Source organism: Melozone crissalis, unplaced genomic scaffold (genome assembly GCF_028551555.1).
Source record: "Melozone crissalis strain CALT ecotype California unplaced genomic scaffold, PUWL_Pcris_2 ptg000063l_1, whole genome shotgun sequence".
NCBI lineage: Eukaryota > Metazoa > Chordata > Aves > Passeriformes > Passerellidae > Melozone > Melozone crissalis.
In genome coordinates this window covers 3,814,518-3,833,927 of record NW_026535841.1, presented here as the reverse complement: position 1 = coordinate 3,833,927, position 19,410 = coordinate 3,814,518, and the positions used below count along the sequence as shown (strand labels likewise).

Sequence of the window (19,410 nt, the reverse complement as noted above, 5' to 3'; positions counted from 1 at the left end):
ATAAAAATACCTTTTCAGATTGCAGGAAAACAGAAGACAGATGGGTTCTTAAACTAAAGTATCTCCAGGTGCATTTACAGAATATTCTGTGCAATACAAAGCTCCATCCTTAGCTTGTACTGCAATACCTTTCCCATGTCAATATGTCCTTAACAGCATAAAATGAAGAATTTCCCAACAGCAATTTTAGGCAGTCAATGGAAAGGCTAATTAGGAATTCTCTAATTATCTAGAATCCTCAGCACTGCTTTCTGCCAACGTGTCCCCTCCTTGGTCCTCAGGACAAGGTATTGAAGTACAATGCTAACTCAGAATCAAACCTGTCTGCCTCAATCTTTCCTCCTCCCCCAACAAGGACTCCATTTCCAGGGACCATTAATTTCATATGAAAATCACAGTTGGCAAGACTAAAAATATAACTCAGAGCAACTGAGATGACTGCTTTGAGGATCTCTGCAAATCTTTTAGATAACATTCTCAGACAGAAAAATCAAAGAAAAGAACAAGAAACCTTCAAAATGCTGCTTGCTCAGAAGGTCAATTAATCTCCAGGGAAACTTTAGTTACTTGATTGCTAAAGATTCAGCCACCACCACTGGATTTCAGCCCATTTGATAGGTTATATCAAAAGTCTTATTCACACTTAAGAATTTGAAGGGAAAAGGACAAAAATTGGAGGAATTACTTTTGGCCATACCTTTCTCCACAAAAGCACTTCTAAATGTTGCATCACCACTCTGTAAATTGTGAACCAAATTGTGCTGGAGTTGATTAATATATCACTAAAAAAATATTAATATTGAATACTGAAAGAAATGTCTCAGCAACTTACATAGAACATCATTTTATATAAATTTCTGGAATTGATGGAAAACACTCCAATTTCTCCAGTCCTACAGGAGCACTGGAACTTATCATGGCAAGGTTTTGTACCTCTGAATTTTCTGCCTTCTTCAAAGCTTCTTTCTCAGCCACTTGCCATGTTTTTAGCTGATTTTGTAGGTGATGTGCCTCTCACAGGCTCAAAACACTCATAAGAACCAGAGAGGATTTCTGAAACCAAGTCAAAGGGTCACAGCCTTGCCAAGCCATTAAAAAGATTAGATCTGCTCACAGAAGTGTAAGGACCCACTTTGTCCAGCTCCTCTCATGACTGCTCTATTGTTTCCTGCCTGTGCCAGGAGAGGTTTGAACATTGTTGTGAAATATTTAGATTACAAACTCTGACTGCTCTGGAAGAAAGTTGAAAAGGCAGAATTTAAGTAATGCCTAATTTTAGTAGCAAGTGAAAACTTTCATAAAGAAACAATATAATGCCTGCAACTTTAAAATACAAGAGCCAGCTGAGAAAAGACATATCAAGGTGGATTTTGTGCCTTTTTTTACTGTCAATTTCTTGGGCTGAGTGACTGAAGAACCACAGGCCCTGCAAACCCACTCAAACCATCCAGGAACAAAGCATTTCCCCCTGCTGCAGCAGCTCTGTGCATGACATCATTTGCTTACAGAAGGCAAATACTTGCCAATTTTAAATAAAACAGGATTCAGTCTGCTGAAAACAGACAGATGTCTACAAGAGTGGCTATTCCTGTGTCTCCACACTAATTCACAGTGCTGTAGGAGCAGCTTCACACAGCTTGCAAGATCCTGCTAGGAGCAGAGCAAAATGAGAGTGCAGGATGTAATAACCTCGTTAGCTGGGGCTGCTTCCTAAAAGGGAAAGCTTCCAAGTGCGGCATGTGAAGGGGCATGTTTTATTTCAAGTGATTTAACAGGAAATCTTATTGCTCCCAGTGCTGTTAAATACTAGCTCACCTATTGTGTCTACTCTCAGGATCAGTTTGTGTGCAGGTTTTTCACCATTCTCATGTTTTGCTACATGCCTGAGCGGCAAAATATGAGAATGGTTTCACCTGGTGACTGCTGGAAAAACAGGAATAGCAGTGACATTCCCAGAAGCTTCAAGAAAGCCCAGCAAGGAATTGGATTGGTAAAGGAGAATTTGGTGAGCGTTTTTTAAAAAGGTGAATACATCCAAAAAAGCAACAGTGACATTACTTTTTAAAGAAGCTTTCTAGCAAATTCTTTTTATTTTGAAGTCATAAATCACAGTGTGATGATGTCTATTTTTTCCCCAAAATAAACTCAAAAAGGTTTACCATGCTGAGCTAACATTTATTTATTAAAAAAAATTAAAACCTGAAATACCAGACTACAAGCAAGCCAACACTTGTACTAAATACCTCTCTTGACATTTCTGTTCATTTCTATAGTTCAATGGAACAATGTTACTGACTTCCTGAGGGGCACAAATTGGAGAAAGTCACTTCCATGAAAACCTAATAAAGAAAAAAACCTCCCTTTCCTCTTACATCCTCTCCTATTACTCTGCTAAGAGATGCACCATACAAAAGCACATTTTAACTGAACAAAAATTATGGAAAATACAAATCTAGTAAATACTCTGGGGCTGCAAAATGAACACCAATAAATATGTCATTCATCCAGTTTTCTTCTTGGCCTTGATATCACATTAAGAACTGATAAATAATGATCCATTTAAAGCTATTATAATTGTTTGCTGAGTAAACCCAGAAACTACAAGCTAAAAACAAACTGAGTAACAGCTTGTTTTTAACAGAGTTAAAGAAAATCTATCTGGTATCTCAGAGCAGAGTGCAATGCCAGCAAGGCAAGAGCTGATGAGGTTGGAGCCCTTAGGGAGCAGAGAGAAGTAATTACCATCCATGAAATGCTGGGTATGATGTGGACATTAGGGAAATTGTAGTATGCCATAAATATTTGAATTTGAAGATTGTTTAGGGTTTCCCCAAAAGCTTTTGGGCATGAAAACAATCCTGCAAGCCTGCTATAAACAGCAGCAGTGACACTAATAAAGGGGTGATCTTCCTACTAATGCAGATGGCACCAATACAAGGCAAGTAGGCATTTCTAGGTGCTGCAGACACTCAGCAATAGATTTTGAGCCTGTAAAGACTCATAAAATCAGCACTCAAAGGCTTCAGAACTTACCTGTTTCTGTGCTGATGCTCCCATATGCACCTGGCAAAACTTGACTGCCTGTTCAAGTGCTGCTTCTTCATCCACCTGAACACAGAACCACAACTAATGAAGTCATAATTACTTAGCTCATCTATAAATCTAATTAAATTGAGATGAAATGGGGATGTAGAGCATGGAAGCAGCAGTTCTACAGCAAAATGCTGACCTTAAATTATTCAGGAGCACATCCCCAAAGATAAATACTCAGCTCTCTCAATTCAAACTAACATTTAGCTGAACAAACACCATGTAAGTGGTACTACAGCTCTTAACTCATTTCAGAAATTTAGTTTTAAAAGATGGAGAGTCCTACTCCCTATCCCCAGCAATGGCCTTGTCAAAAGAATGGTTCTTTGGGAAGGTTTCAAACAGATAAAGGGCTTGGTTTAGCAATTCCTGTTATATCCTAAAACCTGAGGCCACATAGAGAAATGACAATTAATAATTTCTTAAAATTAATCATTTCTTAAATTTAATACCTGCTTAATCAGCATGTATGTTTCAGACATGATCTTCTCAATTTTGCCCAGGTCATAGGCCATGACTTTCTGGCCCTGCTGCCACACTCGATAAGCATCGAGCAGAAGTGTTTTTCCAGACTCCACATCCTCAAGTAATTTCCTCTTCCTGCTTGACCTCTGGACAGGTTCTTCTGTAGGTGCTGCTGGAATTGTTCCTTTAGCTGCCTGCTGCTGGTGTTTTGAGCTGATGCTGAGCTCCTCCAAGGAAAGTTCTGGAGTCCTGCTCTCGGGAGCCCTGTCCTTGGAGCTCCGGCCGGGCTGCAGCCGCTCCGGCTCGCCGCGCTTACAGCAAGAATCAATTTTGTCAGGGTCATTGGAAAAGCCATCAAGATCCATGGGCTCAGCTGAACCAGGGCCAGGAAGCTCTTTAATCTCCTTGTCACTCCTGTCCTCCTGTTCCAATATGTCCATAGCATGGGGGATTTGTCCCTGGGTGGCTTCCTTCACTCCATTTTCAGTACCATGCACTGCTCCATCTGACAGAGCTGCCTTTTTGGGGAGCACATCCTTCCCCTCTTCTGCACTGCTTTTATTGGACACGTCTGTTGTCATCCTTCCTGAAGCAAGGCTAGAAGACTTGGAACCCTGATCTTCTGAAACCTTAATAAAAGAAATCATTCCTCTCTGTTATCATTGAAATCAAAAAGCATTTGAGCACAGCTGTGACTATCATGAATATTGACCAGTACCTTTCATTACTGCTTCTGCTGAAGAAAATGCATTTATTCTATGTTAATTCTTATTTGTTTCTCAATATTAATTAACCCAGGCCACAAATCTTACAATTAGAAGTATTTTAATAAGTGAAAACAACCACAGAGAAGTGTCAACAGCTCAGGCTGAACTGAAGCCACAATGTTTATTTTCCCTCACTACTTCAGTCCATGCTAAGGGATCCAACTAAATGAAATCCAAGGTTTTAACTGCACAAATTTTTCTTCTAACATATTGAAATCAAAACCAAATCTGTTTCTTTTGGCAGCTGCAGATCAATCTCAAGTTTAAGACTCTTTCCTTTTGTTATTCTTACAGAACCTTCTTGTTAATAGATCAAGAAGTAGGGAAAACCCTGCTAAAGTATTTTACTTTTTGTACCTTTACTTTGGTGAAGTTCCAAAGGTAGAAAACCTCAGTACATCATCTTTTCTTTCAAAAACTGATAATGATACAACTCTTACATCCAGATTTATGAATAAACTATTTAATATACAGAGTTCCAGTGTTCTTGACCATGTTTTTTTTTAGTTGGTTAAGCCTACAGCCTGTTAACTTAGAAAACCCTTAGGAACAAGTTCTTCCTTGAATGTATTTACAAAGCAAAGTTCCAATATCCAGATCCCTTAACCTGGAAACTGATTAGCTTCTGTATGACTTTTAAAAATGAAAGCTACATTACAATTATATGTAATAATAAGTGTGGTGCTGTCAAGGACTAGCAGTGAAAAGTGTCTAGGCATGTAGACTGTCCAAGCTGACTGGGTTTGTCTTGCAAGAGGAATCTTAGTTCATTTTAAAAGGAATTTTCCTACAGACCTCACCTGAAAATGGAGAGCATGAACATTACATGTATCTACCATTATTTGAAGTTTAAGGGACAGTCAGACCAAACTTACTGCAATCTTGCAATTCTTACTGCAAACTGTATTTGTTACTGAAATTCAAAACCAAAAAATCAACAATGCTGGAAGAAATTTTTCTGTGTAGTGTCATATAAACAAAAGGTACTGGGAGTAAGTGCTTATAAATGCAATCTTTGATTCTCAGGAGACCTAAGGAATGAGTGAACACCGACAAAGCTAATCACTAGATGAGAGCCATGGGGTGCCCTGCTGCCTCACCTGTGTGAGATCGTTGAGGGTGTCCTCCAGCACCTTCACTGTGAGCACAAAGGCTTGCTGGGCCAGCACCTGGCGATCGGCATCACGCAGGTACTTCCTGTCCCCAGCAAGAGAGAGAGAAAGGAATCAGCTGCCAAAAGCTCACAGCACTCCAAAGCAAGAACCAGGCCTGCCTTAGGTTGCAAGATTTAGCTGGGTGTGTATTTTATTGCCATCTGTTATGGTGGGGCAGTTCTCTGCTGTTCATGGGGCAGTTTTTTCTTTATCCCTCCCACAGCCAATCCTCCCTCCAGGAGATCTCTGCTGTCCATGGCCACTGAGTGTCCCTGCAGGGCTGATCCAATCCCAGCATCCCATGGGGAGATGCTGCGCCCAGGGGAGGAGCCAAGCATTCCTCCCTGGATCCAATCTGAGCCTGGCACAGCACAGCAGCCTTTGCCCCCTGCATTGCCAGAGGAGCAGCTTTCTGCTGCCCTGCATGGCCAGAGGGAGCCCAGGCCCATCTGCAGCAGCCCTGGAGCTGCAGAGGAAAACTCCCCCCTTGTGCAGGATCCCTGCTGCAGCAGAGCCACAGCTGGCACTGCAGGAGGGCTGAGCCCCCATGGCATGGGGCTGGGACACCGCCCTGACACATGGGCTGTCAGCTCCTATTCTGACTCTGTCACTGTTTTGTTTTCTTTTTTTGTACTACTGCATTTGTATTTTTAATTTTCCTAATAAGGAACTGTTCTTCCTACTCCCATATATTTGCCTGAGAGCCCCCTCTAATTTCAGAATTATAACAATTCAGAGGGAGGGGATTTACATTTTTCATTTCAGGAGAGGCTCCTGCCTTCCTTAACAGACACCTGTCTTTTAAACCAAGACAAAGGACATTGAAAGAAAAACAAGAAAAAGGCAACACAACAACTTTAAAACATAAGAAACAAACAAAAATCTACAGGTGCATTCTGAAATATAACAATATTGGGATTTAACACTTTAGCTTTGTTTCCCTCCCCACAAGATCAGAGATGACACAAAGATGAAGCAGAAGACAGCTTTGCCTATAACCAGAGGGAAGGGGAGAAATGGGAAAACAACAAACCCAGAGCAAACCAGACAACCAGATTTAGTTTTCTTGTATCAAGCCCTCTGTGCCCCTCAAATACCAGCTTTTTATTCAATCCTTTTTTTGAAAAAGAACCTTATAGTTACACAAAGCTATGCTGAACTCTCAGGTGATTTTCATGTTCTGGATAAAGCGTGCATGTGAGATTAAGGACATCAGCAAATCCTCTCTCTTTGATCATATCAGTTGCCTTTGAACCCAGGATTTTTAGCTCTAAAAATCCTGGGTTCATGGGTGTGCCACTACCTTTCTTCCTAGTAAGTATTACAAAAAAAATAACACTGTATGTATAAAACATTCACTCTGTAGCTTCATTTAATTTACTAGAGCACTGTAATTTCAGTGTATTTGGACACAATGTTTTAGTCTGCTTTCAAGCAAAACACTTCCAGCTGTCATTGCCACCTAATCATGTTTAATGGAAAACTTAATTTCTATTTCAGAATTAGCTGGTTTCAATGAGAGGCCTAGAAATCAAGTAAATAACTCTGAAGGGTACTATTTCAGTCAAAAGGCCAATATTTTAAATACACATATTTCCTCTCTATGATTTTAGGTTAAATTGGTAATTTTGCTCTCTTTTCTCTGAAAAGCAAACCATAAACATCTGACTCCCCATTAGTTCAGTAATAACTAAAATCACCCTGTTTTTAAAAATAGGGTTGTTCCAGGCATATACCAGACACACCCAGAGTTATCTGTACTTCTAATTTCCTCTAACAACTGCACCTCACCATGGCTGGCACTGGCTGATCTAACATGTCAAATTATTTGTTTTTTGAATTCAGTCTAGACTTACAAATAACATAATATTTTTAGTACAGCTATGGGTTTGCTTAGGACAGAAATTGAAACCTTCTATGGTTCAGTTCTTCTGATATGTTAAAAGTCAAAGTATTTTTGGCTTCAAGTTTGCTGAACAAGGGGTGACATATTCCCAGACACACTACAATCCATGCAAATTCACATGCACTCACACTCAAAAACACATGCAGAAACCTTCAATTTCTCCAACTTATTGCCATCAATCATTCATGTTTCATTTCTTAAACATTTGCCAGAGACCAATTTCAACATTTCCCACAGGACAACCTACGAGAATTTTACCTCAGTGTTTTCCTTGGATGTTTATTTTGGTCTTCCCATTGATACGAGTCCATATATAGCTCACACTAATAGCTTCTTTTTTTCTTAAATAAGGTTAATGCAATTAAAATTAGATCACCCCTGAACAGGATAAGCTTTTTAAATAGCATCAGCTGCCAAGTGGCACACAGGCATTGTTGAGGCCATCAAGGATTACAGGAATTCAGGATGCTGGGCCCTGACCTCTGGCTCTTACGCAAGGGCCAGCACAGGGTGCCCAAGGCACACTCTGCTTTTCCAGAGAATCCCTCCACGTGACACACCACACCTCTGTAAGGCTGCTGGGCACCCCCAGGGCTGCTCTGAGTCTCAGCAGAAAGGCAGAGAAACTCCAGGCTACTTTAGAGAATCATAATCCTGAGAAAAATTAACCATCGTTCCATGTGGGAAATGGATTTGTGGATATAAATGGTCTGACACCTCTGTATGTAAACACTGAGATAAAGTGTGTTGACTTATTATGGAATAGAGATGACATTGTTAAGAGAGAGAGATTGAACTAAAAGCAAGTTTTAGTAAGTTTTAAAATACGGTTTTGTAAAAAGACTAGATATTTTAGAGAATTAGAATTGTGAAAGATCCACTGTAGTAGAACTACGTGGGGAAAAATATAGGTAATTAAAAGTAATAATAGAAATAGAGGTAATAATAGTATTAGAAGTAATAATAGTATTAGAAGTAATAATGGTAATAGAAGTAATAGTAGCATTGTGTAGTAAAAGTCAATAAGCTGAAAAACATAAGGTATTGTAACTAAGAAATAAGTTAGTTTTTGATAAAATAGAATTGAGTTTTATATCTTTTGTGTCTCACTATTCATTGAGAATGATAACAGAATAAAATATTTTAAAACTCCTCTCGGTTACCCCATCTCTGTAAAACCAAGAAAACCAAAATTCCACTCTATTCCCAAGGGAACCTGTCTAAAGACTTTTTTCCCTAAACAAAGAACAGCTTTAAATAAAACAGTCACACAGCGAACAAAACACACTGAAAAGCTTTACAACAAATGGCTCAAAATGAGATAAATGTCTCGTACTTTCCCTGGTCAGGGGTCCTCTGCAGCATGGAGGAGACCTTGAGCAGGGTGCTGTAGTCCCTCAGCTGGGAGAGCACGTTGAGCAGCAGCACGATGGAGCGGTTCATATGAGACGCGAAACTGCCCGGCCGGTCGATCTCATCCACGGGGATGCGCCAGATGCCCTGCAGGGGGAAAGGAAACTTCACATAGGGATCCAGATGGAGAAAACGTAACCAGAGGGGGAAAGGGAACTTCACATGGGGATCCAGATGGAGAAAACACAGCCTGAGGGGGAAAGGGAACCTTCAAATGGGGATCCAGCTGGAGAAAACACAGCCTGAGGGGGAAAGGGAACGTTCAAATGGGGATCCAGCTGGAAAAAACACAGCCAGAGGGGAAAGAAATCTTCAAATGGGGATCTAGATGGAGAAAAGACAACCAGAGGGGGAAAGAAACCTTCAAATGGGGATCCAGATGGAGAAAAGACAACCAGAGGGGGAAAGAAACCTTCAAATGGGGATCAGACTGGAAAAAACACAACTAGATTCCCTGCAGGGGGGAAGGAACCTTCAAATGGGGATCTAGCTGGAAAAAACACAGCCTGAGGGGAAAAAACCTTCAAATGGGGATCCAGCTGGTAAAAAACACAGCCTGAGGGGGAAAGGGAACTTCACATGGGGATCCAGCTGGAAAAAACACAACTAGATTCCCTGCAGAGGGGAAAGGAAACCTTCGAATGAGGATCACACTATAAAAAACACAACCAGAAGGGGAAAGGAAACTTCACACAGGGACCCAGCAGAAAAGGACACAACCAGAGGGGGAAAGAAACCATCAAATGGGGATCCAGCTGAAAAAAACACAGCCTGAGGGGGAAAGGGAACCTTCAAATGGGGATCCAGCTGGAAAAAACACAGCCACAGGGGGAAAGCAAACCTTCACACAGGGATCCAACCAGATTCCCTGCAGAGGGGGGTCAAGGGAAACCTTCAAATGGGGATCTAGCTGAAAAGGACACAACCAGATTCCCTGCAGAGGGGAAAACCTTCAAATGCAGATCCAGCTGAGAAAAACACTGCCAGAGGGGGAAAGGAAACTTTCAAATGGGGATCCAACTGAAAAAAACCACAACCAGAATCTCTTCAGAGGGGAAAGGAAACCTTCAAATGGTGATCTAGCTGAAAAAACTTCCTGCAGAGGGGGAAAGGAAACCCTCAAATGGGGATCACACTGAGAAAAACACAACCAGATTCCCTGCAGAGAAAGAAAGGAAACCTTCACACAGGGATCCAGCTGAAAAAACCACAACCAGATTCCCTGCAGAGGGAGGACAAGGGAAACCTTCACACAGGGATCCAAATGAATAAACCACAACCAGAGGGGGAAAGGAAAACTTCAAAGAGAGGATCCAACTGAAAGGGATACAACCAGATTCCCTGCAGAGGGGGGACAAGGGAAACCTTTAAATGGGGATCCAACTGAAAAGGACACAACAGGAAACCTTCACAGGGATCCAACTAAAAAGGACACAGCTGGGAAAATAAGGAGCAGATTCTGCTGTGGAATTTCACAGAGGGACAGGGGATAAGGGGCAGATAAAAGCTGAGCTCCCCCAGACAGTGAGATATGGATTTAAGTCAATTGATTCCTGCCAGCAGCAAGGCTCACAGGAGCCACAGCACACCTTCTAAATATGCTTCTGAACTGTTCCAAGAAAAAGCAAGCAAAGCCCAAATGATATTGTGCATTTTTCTTCAGTGTCAATGAACACAACTTACCTAGTCAAAGCTCAACTAACCATAAAAATAAGGAGTAACCTCAAGTAAGTTTTCCTGGCCTGAAAGCTGTTAATATGCACTCACAGCAAGTTTCTATCTTCAAACAATCTGTTATTAAATGTCTTAGGAACTTGGTGAGAGCCTTGATATCATCAGTGCTCACTGTGGACTAACCAGTCCAAAAGGAAGAATTAGATTCCTCAGCAGAATCCATTTTCTAGTGGCAGATTCAAATACTTGGCCATAAATCCTGAACCTTCTAATTAAATTTCTGGGACAAGGGAATCTTTGGGGAGCAAGGCTGGAGGCTGATAGCAAATATAATTTAATTAGGGTTAGTTAGCTCAGATTTTGCCATGTCTAATACATCTAATGAGATTGTTTTCAGGTGTTTATTGTGGATGCTGTCAGCACCCTAGTCAACCACACCTGAAAAAATGAACTGCACATAATACCATGTTTGTATGTTAGGATGGGACTTATGATCATTCACAAAAACTGCTGCTGCATCACTGCAAACCTTTCCTTTGTGCTTTATTTGGTTCTGAAGCTTTCTAAGATGAAAATCCTCTGATCGTGTAAACAATTTTGTGACAAGGCAGGAAAGAAAAGTCTCATTGATAGGAGTACCTGACTGGAAAAGAGTTTGGCTTTCCAAACCTGTTCAGAGAGCAGGATATACAAATATTTACTCCTTTATCTTTGTTTAAAGGTCTTGCTTCGATTTGTTTAGCTTTACTTTCAGTGTGATCAAAACTCTTCAGAACTTAATACAAAGTGGAAGCAAAGAAAATGATTACTGCAATCAGAAATGACACTTGACCAGAAAGGCAGATCCATAACCCCCTGTGTGTAAAATGGACCCTTCCCTTGCATGTCTGCAGAAAATCTCTGGTTCCACTGCAAAAGATGTATAGGAACTTAGGAAAAAACAACACAGAAATATCAGAGGATTAATCTCAATGTTTTTACATGGAAAACAGTGACTTCAACTGGATATAATGCACAGACTAATCTGCCAAATTTTCTTGCTTTTCCTTATGCTCTCTACTCTTACTCCCTAGTGATCACACTAAAGCTGTTCTTCCTCTTTGCTCCCTGAAGCTTTCTTTCAAGCTCTTTTTTGTAGCTTCCTTTTTCCAGACTGTACCTAAAGGAGCACCATGGCCAAGCCCCAGGCACAGGCACTGCCTCCCCTTCCCAGCCATGCCACAAACACCTCCCATGGCCAAGAGCTCACCCAGATCCTGCAGGTGACAGCCCTGTAAACCAGCACATACTTCTATTTCAACAGAGATGCTTTTTCTTCCTCCAAACCATACAATGGCTCTCCTTTCAGCCCACAGATGAAACACACATTCTGGAGCTGCTATTTTTTGCTTCTCTGCACGTATGTAAACTGGGTTCCTGCCAAATCCCAAAACAAGTGAATGCCTCATAATGGCACCACATTGCAACAACCTACTTAGCCAATTTAACTACACAAAACAATTTATGGTCAACTCCAGCACACTGTAGGAGTGGAACTCTGCCAATGTGTAGGTAGGTTCCTGGTCTTTTTCAGCATTATCTCATCTTTCATCTGAATCAAGAGGATCACTTGGATCAGATACTGTATCTGGAATTAGCTGGAAATAATTTTGCAGCTCCTTCTCATATATCCCATGCATCCATTTTAATGCCAGCCTGGAAATTTAGTACTAAATTTTACAACAATTTAGTATTAGAGCCATTTTTAATGACAGAATATATAAACTGCATCCAGAAACCCAGGAAAAAGCCCCTCAGATAGAAACAAAGTTGTATATTTTGGAGAATGCTGCTGTCTGCCAGGGCACATTAGAAGAGGTTAAATTAAAACTCACATTAGGGGTGTCAGGTTTCCCACTGCAATTACAAAAGTAGGATTGATTTTAAAAGGAAAGTCACTAACTTTTCATGTGTTGACTTGCAGCTTCATAAATGCAAAGCAGCAATAGATAGGGGTCCAATGTTCCACAGGCAGCCTGGAGGCAAAAGCAGAAAGAAACCTGCCACGAGAGCAATCTCCATTCCATCACTGAAACTGTGTTAAGCAATATGCAAAACACTGAGGGTAAAGTGAGTTTATCAGAGCTCATTTTGTGAGTCATATGGAACTTTTAAGACTGTGATTTCAGTCAGAAACTACAGAATGTCTTGTTTCCATCTCTTCCAAAGAGAAGTTTAATGAAATCCATCAGGTATTATTTTTTCCTTTCTAAATATCAATAAACTTCAGGAAGAATACTTCCAAATTCAGATCACACACTGCAACTTTTTTTAAGAAGCTCAATGTTAGGCTTTTATTACTTTTAACTTTTATTACTTTTAACAAAGCTTAAGAACTACACAAATGCAAAGTCTGTAAAGATGTAAGTGGGGAGAAGACCAGGAACTATTATTCAGTTTAACTAAAGTTTTTATATCATCACTTGAAAATTGAGATTTGTTGGCAAAGTACACTCACAGAAGAGTGCAGATCCTTGTGCCAACAATTCCCAGTTCTTTGAAAGGTTCTGTAGCTGGTTATGGCCACTCAGGGTACCTGACCAAATGTCTCCAGCTCTGGGAGGATTTTCCATCCAACGCCCGCTCGTGTTCGCTGGCCACCATTGCCAGTGCTGCAAGGTTCTCCTCCCCGCAGCCACAGCCAGCAGAGCTGTTTACACCAAACCAGAGCAAGGAGTGAGACACTTCCAACAAGCCCAAAATGCCTCTCAGGATCCAAAACATCAGGCTGCTCTCCATGCCTTCCTGGCAAAACAAACACGCTGCAAGAGTGGGGGCGGGGGAAGCCTGACACACGCTGCTAGGGAAAAATAAATCTGGGAGCACTGAAAACCCTGCAGAGAACTTCATACTGAACATGACATTAAATAGAAAACTGAATAACGGAGCCAGGCTGCCATAATGCTGGTGACACTTGCACAATTGTTTTTCAGCTGGGGTTGGGGCTGTGCCTCCCCCTGCAGAGCTGCAGCTCTCTGGGACTTTCTAGTTCAGGCACTGAAAATAGCAAGGAAGGAAGTGCTTATTATTCCTCCATGCTGCTTACTCCAGAACTTGAGGGGAGGGGATTCCCTGGGGTTTAGGAATGCCTCTCTGAGGAGGAGAGGCTGACAGATCCCAGCAAAGCTCCCTGGGGATGGCTGCTGCTGCCAGGCACAGCTCCAGGGTGAGCCATTTTCTAAGCACTGATCAAACTTTACTCTCTCCCTGCTCCATGGAAATGGAGAAATGCAAGTCATGCTCCACATGATCCAATTCACATATAACAAGCAAACACATAAACCCCACACTAATACAAATAAAGACTTCCCATTACTTAACTCCCTATTTTTCATCCCTTTTTTTTTTTTTTTCCCAAAGGGTCCTGGAAGTTCAAGTTGCACTACATACAACAAACTGGATTGCAAGTGCCCAAACCAAAACCAAACATTTCCTCATCTATCAGTCTCAGTAATGTCCTGCTAAGAGCCTTTAGTAAAAATAATTTAAATATTATTTTAAGATTGTTAGAAAGCATGTCAAAACTAGCAAAATAACTAATTAAGTGGTTCAGGGAAGGCAACAATTAATAATGTAACAACCTACATGGTATTTCAAAATCATGGAGTTGAACTAAGCACAGCTGTATAATCCCTGGAAAGCTCCCATTTTCATAAGTCCCTGTTTTTATATAGGGTTAAGCACAACATACTGAAATACCACCAGTTTTACTCATGTCCTGTCTTCTTAGTGACTTATTTAATTTTATTGTCTTGCCCTGGGTGCCTGCAGAGGAAAGGAATATGGTTCAAGCTGAACAGATCCAGCACACAGGGCTTGAGAGCTCTCTATGTGAAGTCAGGAAGGTCCAGCACAGAGCACTGAATGTCCCCACCCTCCTCTGCCAGCATGGCTTTATTTAGTGCTCCCCTCACAACTTCCTGCCACCTCTGAGCACAACCATTAAAACCACTGCCCCCTCCCCCACGAGGCAAATTTCTAAACCATCTTTCCTCAACCAACCTTAACATGCTCCCCTACCTCTTATTATTTTCCTCTGTCACCTGAGTTTTTCTTCTTTTCTGCAGATAATTCTATTATTTTTCTTCCTCAGTTCCTCACTGCATCCCCACTGCTATCCAGCCTGTAATGGAACAATTCTGCCTCTGTGAACAGGAATGCAAGTGGGCACAGAAGTATTAGGAAAGGAAAGCAGAGTATTCAGAGTATTATAACTTTTATCTGCAGGGCCTGTGTCATAGAGCAACCCTGGCTACTGTAACTGAGCTGATTTCAGGAAAATCCTACCAACTCTTCCAGACTCTAGTTATTACATAGAACAGTAACAGAATGAATTTAAAAATATGATAATACATAAATTACATTTTATCAGCCTGGCAAGGAAACAGAAATAAAGGCAAAACTGCAGCATCTCCTTTCAGTAAGTGAAGAACAAGCAGGATTACAATTTCTAGTCTATAAGGCAAATATTGTCATTTTCTTATCTTTTAAATACACACACACTTGGAAATGAATAAACAGCATCTATGCATTTTGGAAGAACTGTAGAATTCTGTAACTTTATTTTAGCAAAGACAGCAGCATGAAAAAATACTGACAAATGGAAGTGCTCCACTTGTTCCAATCATCATATGCTGATAAAGAAACATAATGGACAATTTTCACCTCTTATTTCTCTCTTCAATATACAATGTATTTGTAGGGTCTTAAATTTTAGACTTCTCAATTTCCAGAAAAATAATTTTTCAGTTGATTTGACTTTAAATTGGTTTTAACCCCATGAAAAGAACACCCAAGCCACAGCCACTTTGGGAGACTGTAAGCATGAGGCAGGGACATCCACACAGGAGGCAGGGAAAGGAAATTATTTCCTTCTGCATAAGAACCAAATAAAAGCAGAAGTGCCTTGTTCAGATGAGTTACAAGTTCAGGTGGAATTAATGAAACAGAAACTGAGGCCTGGAGATGGCCTTTGCAGAGCTCTGGGTTTGGCCACTTGCCAGACAGAATCTGGAGGTTTATGTTCACCCAGTCAGGAGGCTTGAGGAGTTTTTACTCTGATGGTTCCCATGTACCATGTGATTTCACAACCATGTCAACAGAAAGTCACATCACTTTTTTTTTTAAAGGGAAACAGCTAACTAGACTGTAAGAAAAGGAAATAAAGAAACTATTCTAGTGCATGGCTATGACAGAAAGAAAGACAAAGAAAGAAAGGAAAAGCAACACACCAGTGTCTTGAAACCTGGTTTGAAGGTGCAGTTGTGCTCTAACAATAACACAGCTGCCTTCCCTCTGGGGCTCTGCAGCAGGCAGCAAACACAAAGGGGAAAATACAGCAAACACAGGAAAATGCAGCACACACAGAGGTGTGAGCACAATGCACCGTCCTCTGGGTGACGAGGCTGCTCCCTGCTCTGCTCCTCCAGGTTTACACCAACAGGGTGCTGGACCTTTCAGCATCTCTCTCCAGGGCACTCCAAGAACTCCCCCTGGTTCAGTGCCTCTTTCCTCTAACCTGCAAATCTGGGGTGCTAAAGCAAAAGTGGATTTGAAGATAAAGCTGTGGAACACTGACTTATTTTTTTCCCCCTTTTCTGTTGCCAACATTAACAAAGGTTCCCTTCTGGACAGCTGGACAACTTCTCAAGCTGGAAGGTCAGTTCATGATAAAAAGATTGGAACAAATTACTTAAGTACATTTATCATCTTTCCTCTATAAGTTGCTCCCTTTTCCCAACTGTATTTTAGGGGAGAGAAAAAAAAGGATTGGTTAGGAATTAAATTACCAACAGTTAAGTTTCATTCACCATGTCCTGCAGACAATTCAAGGTTGCCAAAGGGATGCAGAAGAGCAGAAGTCATCCAGAGACTTAGTCAGGCTCTTCCATCTACTCAACAGAAAACACTGAGGAGTCTCTCCTCACTCATGCTGGAATTTCAGATTCTGCCTCTGTTACTTCAGTACCCTTTTTTGAGGTACATTTTGGTTTCATGTCATGTCCCTGTCTGAAAGAGTTTGGAATTTTTTCTTTGGGAGAATATAAAGCACAGAAATCCAGAGAACACAGACTGCTTCTAAATCTTCTAACACACAAATAACTTGATACAGAAATCTAATGGGAAAATCCTTTACCAGGATTTTGAATTTCTTTAGTTATTTTCTGGAGCTGGATGCAAGAAGACTTCTATACCACCAAAATCAATGGAGAGCAGGGCACATCTAGACAGTGACAGGGTGCTGGTTTCACCTAACAGACAGCCTTTCCTTGAATTAAGAGGATTTTCATGCTAAAAACTTTTCTGTGTATCTGCTACAAGCAGACTGCCTGGCATCAGATGCAAATGGCACTAAAAGACAATGAAAGAAGCTTGGTACATCCATGGGCAGGCTTCTGCACCAGCCCTCTGAGGACATCAGCAAACTTTCATTTTTTTTGACAACACGTGGCATTAATTTAATCTAATTCCACACATCTCTGATACAGACACACACATTTAATGGGACCACCCAGAAACATTTTACAGAGGGGAAAAGGCATTTAGGGGATGTGGTTCACCTGAGCTATTACAGACTCCAGGTCAGGATGAGATGAATTACAAACTAGAAATTACTATTTCCCTTCAACACAAAGGATGATGGCTAAGGCATAAAAGATGGCAAATGTTAGGGGACATAAATGACAACCAGAAACTTTGTCAGTGGCAAACCAAGGCTGAGCCCCAGCACTCAGTTTTACCCCTAAAGGAGGTGCTGCAGAACCAGAGAATTTGGGTTAACACAGAGCTGGGAGCAGCTGCTGGCTCCCAGAGAAGGGCAAGTTTAAGGATTATGAGACATTTTTTGTTTTCACCCAGACCCCAACACTTGTGTCTGCACAGTGACTGTCCCAATACCCCAAGGGGTTACAGAGCAGGGTCCAGGCACTGTAACTGGAGTTATTGGGGGAAGGAAGGAACTGTAAGTGGAGTTATTGGGGGAAGGAAGTGCAACTGGAGTTATTGGGGGAAGGAAGTGTAACTGGAGTTATCTGGGGAAAGGAACTGTAACTGGAGTTATTGGGGGAAGGAAGGGTACCTGGGGATCCCAGCTGCAATAATGTATCCAGCCCCGAGCTCCTCACCTCAGCAAAGACCTGGACCCACTGCAGGGGTGCAGAGGAGCCCACAGGGGTGACCACAGGGCTGGAGCAGCTCTGTGGGAGCAAAGGCTGAGGGAGCTGGGGCTGCTCAGACTCTGGGAAAGGCTCAGGGTGGCTTTTCAATACTCAAAGGGAGGCTAAGAAAAATGGGGACACAATTTTAGCAGGGTCTGTACAATAGGACAAGGAGAAATGGTTTTAAATTAAAGAAGGGTTGATCTAGACAGGATATAATAAAAAACTTATTTCACAAGGAGGGTGGCAAATCACTGGCACAGACTGCCCAGAGCAGTGGTGGATGCCCCATTTCTGGAAACATTCATGGTCAGGTTGTACAGGGCTTGGAACATCCTCATCTGGCTGAAGATGTCCCTGTTCTTTCCAGGAGATTTGGACTGGGTGACCTTTAAAAGCCTCTTACAACCCAAACTGTTCTGTGATTCTACAATCCTGTGATTCTACCTCAGCCTAATTTTAAGAAAATTGAAAAGTGCTTCAGAACACAGAACTATCAGCTATCATTTCTGAGTACCATTTGTAGCACCCAAAACTAGTGAGCCTGGCACAGAGCATTGCTGGGGTTATTCTGACAACACTCCTGCCTTAAAAACTGCTTGGGTACAAAGCACAACACAGCCTCCACCATCCAGAGCAGCACATACAGCTCCAGGAAGGAAAGGAGGACAAGAACTTTGTAACATTGAGTGCTGTGTTAATTGTTGAGATTCAGCACACTGGTAATGTGGAATTAACATTCTGAATTAACATGAAGAGCTGTTCAGAGATTCCTCATGCTCTAACACTGCAGGAAGGGTCTCCTGCTTTTACAGGATGTCACTGCTGCTGTTTCAGCCTGAAACTCTTCAGGCTTGAAGGATCTGAAGGAATGCATTTTCACCTACTTAAATACCAAGTTTTAGATGTAAATTACTGATTATCCAATACATAAAGACTCATTGGTTTTGAGTATGTTAAACTAGGCTGTCAGAGTGCTAAAAAGTTATTTTACCAAAATACTCCAGTTTTTATGCCAACACAAACTGGTCTCCCATCCTACATCCCTTGCTTTGCAACAAACAAAATGCTTAACTGCCCACTCCCACCCAACAGCTGACATCCAGCATCCCTGCACTGACAGCCCAGACTTTCAGCTTTTACTCTCCTCTACATCAAGAATCACAGAGTAAAATATCAAGATGAGAGTCCATAAAATCCCAGTGTTTGCAAAATATTTCAGCATGTTCATCAAATGCTTAGGAAAAGTAACATATGCACCTTTACATTTTACATCTATATCACTGTGTTAGACTCCAAATCTCAGAAAATATCAAAAGCTAGAGGGTTAGATCAGCAGCTCAGAGGAAATGCTGTCATTTCAGAAAACAATACTGATAAAGCAGTCAGTGTTCTTTCTTGTCAGTACCAAATCACTACAATACATGGCATTAGGAGATCCTGCTGAGATCTTTGAGCCTGAAGAAATATAAATCAAAAGGTCCAGAAAATGCTTGCTACTAATTTCCATCACCATTTTTGAAAACAGAAAATCCTCTACAGTAGCATCAGATGGCAGCTCATAAAATACAATCAGGTGATGATGCTGGTAGAGAAAAGACTTCACTTTAATTTTATCTGGATAAAAAATTACATCTTCATAAAAATTACCCAGAAACATCCTCCTTCAAAGATGCATTTTTCAGACAACACTTTCACCTCAGAGTAGTGTGAGTGACCACACAGCCACACCACCTGACTTTGGG

The 19,410-nt window shown here is 41.3% G+C and overlaps 1 protein-coding gene across 3 annotated transcripts in view; it reads right to left on the bottom strand.

Moving 5' to 3' along the window:
• Window positions 1–19,410, bottom strand: part of CABIN1 (calcineurin binding protein 1) — a 116,053-nt gene that overhangs the window by 22,363 nt on the left and 74,280 nt on the right. For all 3 annotated transcript variants that reach the window (XM_054288938.1, XM_054288940.1, XM_054288939.1), the window contains exons 31-34: window positions 8,719–8,882; window positions 5,423–5,519; window positions 3,543–4,184; window positions 3,034–3,108 (exon numbers count right to left, since the gene is read on the bottom strand). In XM_054288938.1, coding sequence (XP_054144913.1) covers window positions 3,034–3,108; window positions 3,543–4,184; window positions 5,423–5,519; window positions 8,719–8,882 — 978 coding nt within the window. The remainder of the gene's footprint in view (window positions 1–3,033; window positions 3,109–3,542; window positions 4,185–5,422; window positions 5,520–8,718; window positions 8,883–19,410) is intronic.